The 9,449-nt window shown below is 39.0% G+C and overlaps 1 protein-coding gene across 1 annotated transcript in view; it reads left to right on the top strand.

The window, feature by feature from the left end:
- The first annotated feature begins 969 nt into the window (after positions 1 to 969).
- The window catches only part of SPAG17 (sperm associated antigen 17), a 190,468-nt gene continuing 181,988 nt past the window's right edge, over positions 970 to 9,449 (top strand). The window contains exon 1 of the mRNA XM_031457908.2: positions 970 to 1,059. Coding sequence (XP_031313768.2) covers positions 970 to 1,059 — 90 coding nt within the window. The remainder of the gene's footprint in view (positions 1,060 to 9,449) is intronic.

Raw genomic sequence — 9,449 nt, 5'->3', positions numbered from 1 at the left:
TAGCAGACCTAAAACAGCGGCAGGTAGTAGTGTGGAATGTTAAGCACACTAGAGTTAGGACTCAGATCATCCTGGACTCTAATTCTGGTGCCATCGATGATACACTGCGGGACCTGGAACAATGTGTTATAAGAAGTAAATAGTGTAACTATGTACAGAGCATAATCAGTGCTCAAGAAACAAGAGTTGTTGTTATTGCCATTATTATTATTACTATAGTTATTATTTTGGGAACTCTGATCAGGATATTTTAGAAGTTGGTGCTGGAGGTGGGAAAAGGGGAAAAAGAAAGACTCTACTTAGCAGTGGAAGACAGAGTAAAAGAACTGGGGCTAATCAGGCAGGGAAAATGGTTTAGAAAGACACCAATCCTGACTACAGTTAAATAAAGGATCTTGTGAAGGAGTGATTGGACTTGTTTAGTAAGGCCCCGAGAGGCAGAACAGAGACCAGAGCAAAGGATGGCAGTCGAAAGACAAATGTGGCTTCCCCTAGTGAGGCATCTTGGGCAGATTAGAGCAGGTGGGCTGTCTTCTGAAGGGGTCAGTTCTTTATTTCAGCATGGAAGAAATCTTGGTGGAGGAGTTGTGGACAGGATTTCAGGGATTTTGAGTTTCTAGGCAATGCCTCGGACCACAGAAGACTCCAAGAAGCAGCAGAGGGTGGAATTGAGTAAAAGAGGGTAGCCTGACCAGCTTATCCTGTCTTCCTCCATTTACACAGTGCTCCCACTGGAAAATCCTAAGATTTAAGCATGGGTCGGGGAGTCCTGGCCCTAAATTGCCGCCAGCTTTGGGAAACTTGGTTGCTATGACGACGGAAGCGGTTGACCAGAGGATTCAGAACAGGTTTGGCAGAGGGGAGCAAATTCGTTCAGAAACTGGGCGTGGCTTCGGTTACTATGGCAGCGGGGACGCTTAGTCCGGGCCTGAGGCCAGTTTAGAGGCCGACGCTCCTCCTGTTCTTTGCATGGCACCCAAGAAAGAGAAAGGCGGGACGGCGACCACCACCGGTTCTAAGCTATGGGAACCGTCGCTCATCGCTGCACACTTCAACCAGGTATGCCCAGAGCCCCGTAGATCCTCTCTGCTCCCCGCAAGGCTACAGCCCGGCCAGACCCTCCAGGCAACACCGCCAGGCTCGCGCTCTGTTCCAGACGCCCCCACTGCCCCCTCTGAAAACTGTACCTGGTACCGCTTTCTCAGGCTTGACGGTTTCTCTCACAAAACTACCCAGGGCCCCATCCGCAGGAAGAGCTTCACAGAGTGAGCATTAGGGGCAGAAGACAGGGGACGTGGATTTCAGAGGGCGGTGAAAGGTGCTTGTAGGGAAGAGAGCAGGTGTGGTTCTGACACCTCACGATCCTTTTCAGTGAAGTCATCCAGATGGCACTCCACGATTGTACTGGAGTTGTCTTTATAAACTCTTCCCTTCCTCCTGACTTATCCAGAGCGAAGAAACCCTGTTGAATCATCTGTAGCCAGGCGCATATGTCTTGAATAAATGCTGTATGAAAACAGACATGGAGTGTGTAAAGTATCAACGTATTTAATACAAGCGAGCCATCTACAGATAGGAAAGCTTGACTTTCTCATGCAATGCCTTGGTGCTACAATATCAAAAGTTTCGATATAATTTGAAGGTACTGTAGGAGATCAGAGTAATGAGCGGTTGGCTCCTAGACTCATCTATAGGATGACACAAAGGCTATCTGTAACCCACCTGCCACGCGACTTCAAATTACCATCTCAGAACTGCCTAGCTCCCCCAGCCCCCCACTCTCACTCTTCTACCTCCAGTGAGTTGGGCAGACCAAGAGCTCCTGTCATCTGCTGCCAGAAATCCACTTCAACACTTAAGTTGTTTCCAAGTCCAAGATAGCATTTGGAAGAAGGAAGCTAGATTCTGGGAATTCCAGCCTGACATTCCAATATACTTTAAAAGCTGGAAAAAAATCTTGTTTTCATTTTCTGTGTGTGTGTACATTACACAAGAGAGTTAGTACTTAAAGGAAAAATATATCTAAAGCCTTATGATGCCCTCCTGAGAAATTTCTACCTATTTGTCCTTATTTTCCACTATAGTTGTTTTTTTTCCTATAAACAGTCATATGTCTGATATGAAATTTTACCATATGAAGCATTTCATAAAAGTAGTTAAGATACTGCTGATGCTTACATGGAATTTGAGGTTATTTCTATAACCTTAGGAATGAAGGATGTCAACTCAGTAATTCCCAGTTACATTCTCAAATTCTCAAAGATGTTTTTTAAAATACTCTATAAAAGCACCCTCCCTTTTGCTTTTAGAAGTCAGCACTAGCCAAAATAATTTTTTCTCCATTTTCTTTGAAATTGTGTAGGCCAAGTTAGGGCTTGGAGTGAACATTTCTGCTTGAATTATAAACTGCTGAACAACGGAGTTTGATGGAGCTGCTGACATTGCATTAGCTTTAGTGTTGCAAATATGAAGCTATAATTTTCCTAGTTGAGTGGAAAACCTAAAGGCACTATTTTTCCTAATGGCTTGAAAACCTGAAATAATATTCAGCTTTCTTGTTCCTGCTTAAAATATATAATTTCAATAAATCTTATATAGTAATAGAAAGAATTTGAACTCAAGGCAATACGGAGTTTTAACTACAAGGAGTAAACTTCTTTAGTATGTTGGAATACAGGGATTCTTTTATTGCAGGAGGAAGATAACTACCCTCCACCTCCTCTCATATTTTTTTCTCAGCTTGGTTTCATCTCATCCAGGAGAATTCCCAGCTTAACCCCGAAGTCCATTTCTTAGAGGCATGCTCTGACCACCAATGTAATAGACTCTGAATTGGGATTAAAGATGACTGTAGATGTGTGAATTCCTATCCACAGGGCTCAGCAAAGTGCTTTGCACATACATGGTGCTCAAAATATGTTACTGCTTCAGTTTCCAGAGTTTCTTGTGCAAACTATGATCCAGAACGCTTGGTTGTATATGTATATGCTCCTGTGTGTGTTTTGTGTGTGTATTGGGGGTGTAGGAGAGGAAAGTCTTTTCTCCCAGTCTTCCATAAGCCAGTTTTGAGAATTAGCTGATTAAGTAACTCTTTTCAAAAGTAGTTTTGAACTCATGTTCCTATTGAGCTGCACTAGACTTTACAGAGAATAAACAAGGTCACAAATTGGCTTCAGTGAATTTACCTTGTATGACTATTCTGGGCTGTCCTTTCAGGCTAGAATAATTGTCGATTTTTCAGCACAATTTAGTTCGTTCTAAAACATAAAATGATGGCAAATACTACAAGGCAGTCTACCGCTAAGCACTAAGTGATTAGAGATCAGAGGTCAGGGAGATGGAAGTGGGCTGCGGTAGTCAGGAAGGGCTTTGTAACATACTTGCTGCTGGCTGAGCTCTGAAGAGTAGGTAGATTTGAGCCAGTAGAAGGAAGGAGGACAGTTATTTTAGGAAAGGAGACCAATATATTCCTTAAAAAAATTTGGGGCGCTTAAATTGAGAGAGAGAGAAATGCCGGCTAGACGGCTTCTGGGTGAACATTACTCGTCAATTAATTCTGCCAATCAAATGGTCATTTACTAACTTTGCTATCCACGTACCAAACATTTAGCTTATTAATATATGTGAAATGTCACACCTCAAATTAGATAAGTAGAAAGTATTTAGGTACAAGATTATAAAAATGCATCTTAGTGTGGGCTTGTATGTGACATAGACATATTTATGATCTCTAGCAGCATGAGAAAGTTAAGGATGCTATAGGATCATATAAATTAAAATCTTTTTATGCAGCTGTCAAGGCAGCCTCTCTGTTGACCCAGTGAGAGGAAGAGGTATTAACCCAAGCACCTCAGTGACTGAAAGTGCTATCTGGAAATATTTTGGTCTAAGATATTTTCATTTGTATTTTTTATTGTGGTAAAATATACATAACATGAAATTTGCCATTTTAAACATTTTAAAATGCCCTGTTCAGTGGCATTAAGTATCTTCACATTGTTGTGCAGTCCTCACCACCTCCAATCTTCAGAACTCTTTCATCTTCCCCAGCTGGAACTACACCCATTAAATAATACCCCATACCTCCCTCTCCCAGCCCCTGGCAACCCCCATTCTACTTTCTGTCTCTAGGAATTTAACTACTCTAGGTACCACATGTAAATGGAATCGCACAGAATTTGTCTTCTTATGACTGGTTTATTTCCGTTAGCATAATGTACTCAAGCTTTATTCAGATTGTAGCATGTATTAGAATTTCCTTGCTTTTATAAGGCTGAATAATATTTCATTGTGTGTATGGACCACATTTTATTTATCCATTCATTCACTGACAGACACTTGGGTTGCTTCCAACTCTTGGCTATTGTGAATAATGGTGCTATTAACATGAGTGTACAAAAATCTGTTCGAGTTCCTGCTTTCAATTTTTTGAGTGTATATCCACAAATAAAATCGCCAGATCATGTGGTAATTTTTATGTTGAATTTCTTTAGGAACAGCCATACTGTTTTCCATAACAGCTGTACCATTTTATATTCCTACCAGCAATGCACAATGGTTCCAATTTCTCCACGTCCTCATGAAATGCTTTTGAAAGTCTGTGTTTTTTATTGATATATCTATATGTAATAGACATCCTAGTGAGTGTGAAGTAATATTTCATTGTGGCTTTGACTTACATTTCCCTAATTATTTTTGATGTTGAGCATTTTTTATGTACTTTTAGGCTAAGGATCTTCATTTGTCCATTTTTAAATCAAGTTGTTTGGCTTTTTATTGTTAAATTATAGGAATTTTTAAAATATATTCTGGATATTAACCCCTTATCAGATCCATGATTTGCAAATATTTTCTCCTATTCTGTGGGTTGCCTTTTTACTCTGACTGTGTACTGTGATGTACAAAGTTTTTAATTTTGATGAAGTTAAATTTATCTAAATTTTCTTTTGTTGCCTATCCGTTTGGTGTCATATCCAAGAAACCATTGCCAAACCCAATTTCATGAAGATTTCCCCCTCTGTTTTCTTCTGAGAGTTTTCTAGTTTTTCCGTCTACCATTTAGGTCTTTGGTCCATGTTGAATTAACTTTTGTATATGGTGTGAGGTAAGAATCCAGCATCATTCTTTTGGATGTGGATTTCCAGTTTTCTCAGCCTCAATTATTGAAAAAAACTGGCCTTTCTCCATTGAATGCAGAAAAAGTGGGGCAAAGGAGAGTAAGAGTGCCACAAAGTTTTCTGCCATATTGAATATGGCTTTCTCTTGATTGGGCATTTGTTGGGTTGCTTTAGATCTTTGACCGGTTTCAGAGCTGTTGTACAGTTGTTTAAGTTAGTCTCTGGTTCTTTTTCTAATGTTTCTATGAAGGACAGAGAGCCTGGAGCTTCCTAGTTGTTCTTCTTGTTGATGTTATGGTGGTCTACGAGGTTTTGTAATCAATTCTGATTTTTCCATTTCTTCCAAGCCTATTATATGGCAAGTGATGCTGGGAAAGGGGCAATTAATAGAAATTTTGTTCATGAAAATATAGGAAAATTTTCCAAAATTGTTCAGACAGTGTAGCCATTCCCTCCAGACCTCAAAGATTGTCACATGGCTTCAAAAGGAGTGAGCTACATGCTTCAAGTGCAATTGTGTGTTATGGTCAGAACTTTGGTGTTAATACAGTGGGGAGACACCTCACAGTGTTACCTATGTTAAGTGACAGCATGATACCAGTAGAGAGAATATTCAGAAGCCAAAGAACATTTGAAATTTCTTTAAGGTATTATGGCCTTTTGTCCCAAATATGTTCTTCAGAATTCAAGAGTTCTCCAAAAGTATGTTTGGATTGGTTTGTTTGAGTAGGTATCTCACAGATAGAATTTGGTTTGAGATTTTGCTAATGTTAATTCTTAAATATTTTCATATTTCCATGTTATCTGAGGATGGCTGTTTCTTTTCATTTGTTCCTAGTTTAAGGTCTCATTTTTATGTGTAGCAAGAAGGCAGCCATAACTCATGAGACTGACTATTGGCACAGCAATTATTTCATTCACTTACTGTGACCCACCACAGAAAATACTAAAAAGAAAATCAGAAAAAAATTAATGGCGCACCCCTTAACCCAGCCAGCCTCACTATTCCAATTCACTGATTTCATTTTCTAATGATGATTTCAAGTCCCTGATGCCAAACTAAAGGGACCAGACACTCATTGTCATTTGCCTTACACTTATCATTAAGATTTTGCTTCTTGATTAAGCCTTCAATTCTTCTTTTAATATAAATATCCACATATATTAAAATATTTGTGAACATCTACTGTAATGTATTGAGATCTTTACTAAGACTCATGAGCTCTTGCTTTTAATTTCTATATAGTCATTTTCAAGGTATGTTTATCCCTTTTCAAACAAATAATAATATTTACATCAAAGACCCAAATTAATGCTATACATGATAGTGTTGCCCTTTACAATACTCCCTCAGAGGTTAGATTCCCAGGGTATCTGGACTAAGCTGCTTTTTTTGTAGAACTGAGGATCCAAGCATTTTAAGGTCTGGTCCAAAAACATGCCATGATCTGGCAAGTGAAGGACCAGATCATGGGTTTTCTCACTAGTCCATCCTTCCTCCTTAATAGAACTATAAGTTATGATATGATAATTGTAGCATTTTATATAGACCTTGCAATTTAAAACAAATATTTTTAAACTAAATTTTAAATTTAACACAAGGGCTATATAAAATTGCTATTTTTTTAACAAGTGCAGAGAATTGACTCCTTCTGCTACCTGGAAAATGTGGCTCATCAGTGAAGGTGGACCACTCCCGTCTCTCAACTTTCCAATTTCTGTCAATGGTATTATAATTCTCAGTCACTAAAGTTCGCCTACGAGTCATTGGTTTATTACTTAACCAGCCTCAAAGTCCTCTTAATTTTTCCTTTGACATTTTTTTACTTCCATCTCTTCCTTTCTATTCTCATGACTTCATCCTAGCCCAGGCCTGCATCTTTTGATCCCTGAATTTTTATAAGAACACCATACCTCAAGTCACTATAGAATCATCTATTCCCAGCTGTCAAAATGACCAACTCGTCTCTCCTAAACCCTGCTCACGCCATTGTGCATGTTCCGCCTGAGAAACTGTCAGTGATCATCTGTAATCTCAAAACCTAATCATCCTCGCTTCTTGAGCCCCTTTAATCTGGTCCCAATTTAACCATCAGATTGAATTGCTGTGGGCAAGACTGTCTCCTCACAGAAGCACAGACACATGAAGGAGGCGAGGGGCTGCTAGAGAAAGCCCCAGCTCTGGGACCGGGTAGACCAAGGTATTGAGTCCTGATTCTGAAAGGCATAATGGGTGGCCTAGAGCAAGTGTCTTGCCTTCTCTGAGTCTTGTCCTCTTTTTGTCAAATGGAGATGATAATATCCACCTCAGAGACTTGCTGGGGAGAGTAAATGATATTTATTTAATTTCATAAATAATATTGTGGCACCTGGCAGCTAATAATCCTTCAATAAATAAGTTCCCTCCCTCCATCGTGCTCTTTCACTCTTATTAGTCTCTTTGCTTGAAATGAACTTCCACCTCTGTCCTTGTCATGCCCACTCTCTGAGGGCCTCATAAAGCCACATATTGCAGTAAGCTTTCCTAAGTGCCCTAACCCACATTTATCTTCCCTCACCTTGGCTCGAGCCTCTGTCTTTCACAACCTGGTCCTTAGTTGGAAGAATGCATTGCATTATTTGCTATCATTTAATGTTTTATAGAGCACCAGTATAATGTGAGCTGCTTTACAGAAAAAAATCATATCTGGTACTCCTACTGTCTACTCCATAATGGCTGGCATGTTTCTAGGAACATACAACCACACTCAAATTTTATATGAAATTAAGTCACTGATTTACTTTGAAATATGAAGAAACTTTTATTGTAGAAACCAGGACCATGAGTAGACTTTCTCTTCTACAAGAAGAGAAAGGAAGAGGAAACATTTATATAAAAAAAGCATCTACTGTATAACACAGGGAACTATATTCAATAGCTTGTAATAACCTATCATGAAACAGAATATGCATATGTGTATGACTGAACCACTATGTTGTACGTCAGAAGCTAATGCAACATTTAAATCAACTATACTTCAGTTTAAGAAAAAAAGCATCACAATAGATACATAAGCTGATTGTGACACTGCCCCCAAAAGACCTATGCAGCAGTGTCATTCCACTTCTCAAAGATATTTCATCGGCCCGCCCCGAGGCATTCTAGTGAAAGCTCTTTAGAACATTGAGTTAGCAGTGTCTCCTTCGTATTGTGCTTCAAGTGGAGGAATAATATTTTTCTCTTCCTAAACATTGCTGAGTGACAATAACTGAGTTGTGCACACTTGAAAAATAGTGATAGAATTTCCTTGGAGTCTTGAACAAAGCTTGTTATCTTGTAAAAGTTTGGAACATAGATAAGGGTTCCAGCTAGGTGTTGCTAAACTGTTACTATTCCAGACCTCTTAAATAAAGCTAGAAAGTGTACAGATACTAGGATGATAATAAACAGTCTAAGTAGGTTTTAGGGGAAGATGTTCAACTGAACTGAAGTGCTTGAAACCATTACAAATGCAGTTTATCAAAAGGGAAATACATTTTTTTGGACAGAACCCTTGAATAATTTTTGAGAGGCAGTGAAGGATTTTTCTACTTTTTTGATCTTAAACAGTAAGCTATTTCTCATGTTAATGTGTATTTAAGACTTACTGGAAATACTCATAATACGAGCTGAAGACTGATGTCTGGCAGCAAGCATATTTCTTAAATTGGGTTGGTTTTTATTACTCTATTTTCTGAAATATGCTTTCATAGATATTTACAAAACAAATTGCCAGTTCACACAAAGGTTGTTTTAATAAAGGCCAATGAAAACAACTGAGTTGCTAGGAAGAATGTTAAGAGGGAAATGGACTTTTCATAACCTCACATTATAATTTCTCTTTTTGGACAAAAATGTATTATTTGAGTGAGTTTGGAACCAGAGAGTTCGCCTGTCAAAATATCTACCTAGAAGTTATATGTGATCATTTTTATTGCAAATGAAAAATATTAAATATAAGTCAAATGTAAGTGTGACCCATATGAGTTTGGCAACATACTAGGAAAATGTTAGTTAAGAAATGGTGAATGTTGACCATGTTTTCAGCTCTAGCCGTAGAAACCATCACTGGCTCCCAGTTACCCACAGGATAAAATCTAAGATGCTCTGCCTGGGTTTTCACAGCCCTGCCTTGTTTGGTCTTTCTCTGCTCATTCATCTTTATCTGCCTTTACTCTGGCTGAGTGGTCTCTGTAGTATCCCCAGGCATACTGACTATTCCCATGCAGTTTCCTGGCCCAAAGATCTTCTTGCCTCCATCCGACTCCTTCTCATTAAAACCTTCCCTTACATCTTCCAGAAGGGAGCTTAAG

This window comes from Camelus dromedarius, chromosome 9 (assembly GCF_036321535.1).
Source record: "Camelus dromedarius isolate mCamDro1 chromosome 9, mCamDro1.pat, whole genome shotgun sequence".
Lineage (NCBI taxonomy): Eukaryota > Metazoa > Chordata > Mammalia > Artiodactyla > Camelidae > Camelus > Camelus dromedarius.
Note: the sequence above shows the minus strand (reverse complement) of the source record. Positions and strands in the feature narration are given on the sequence as shown.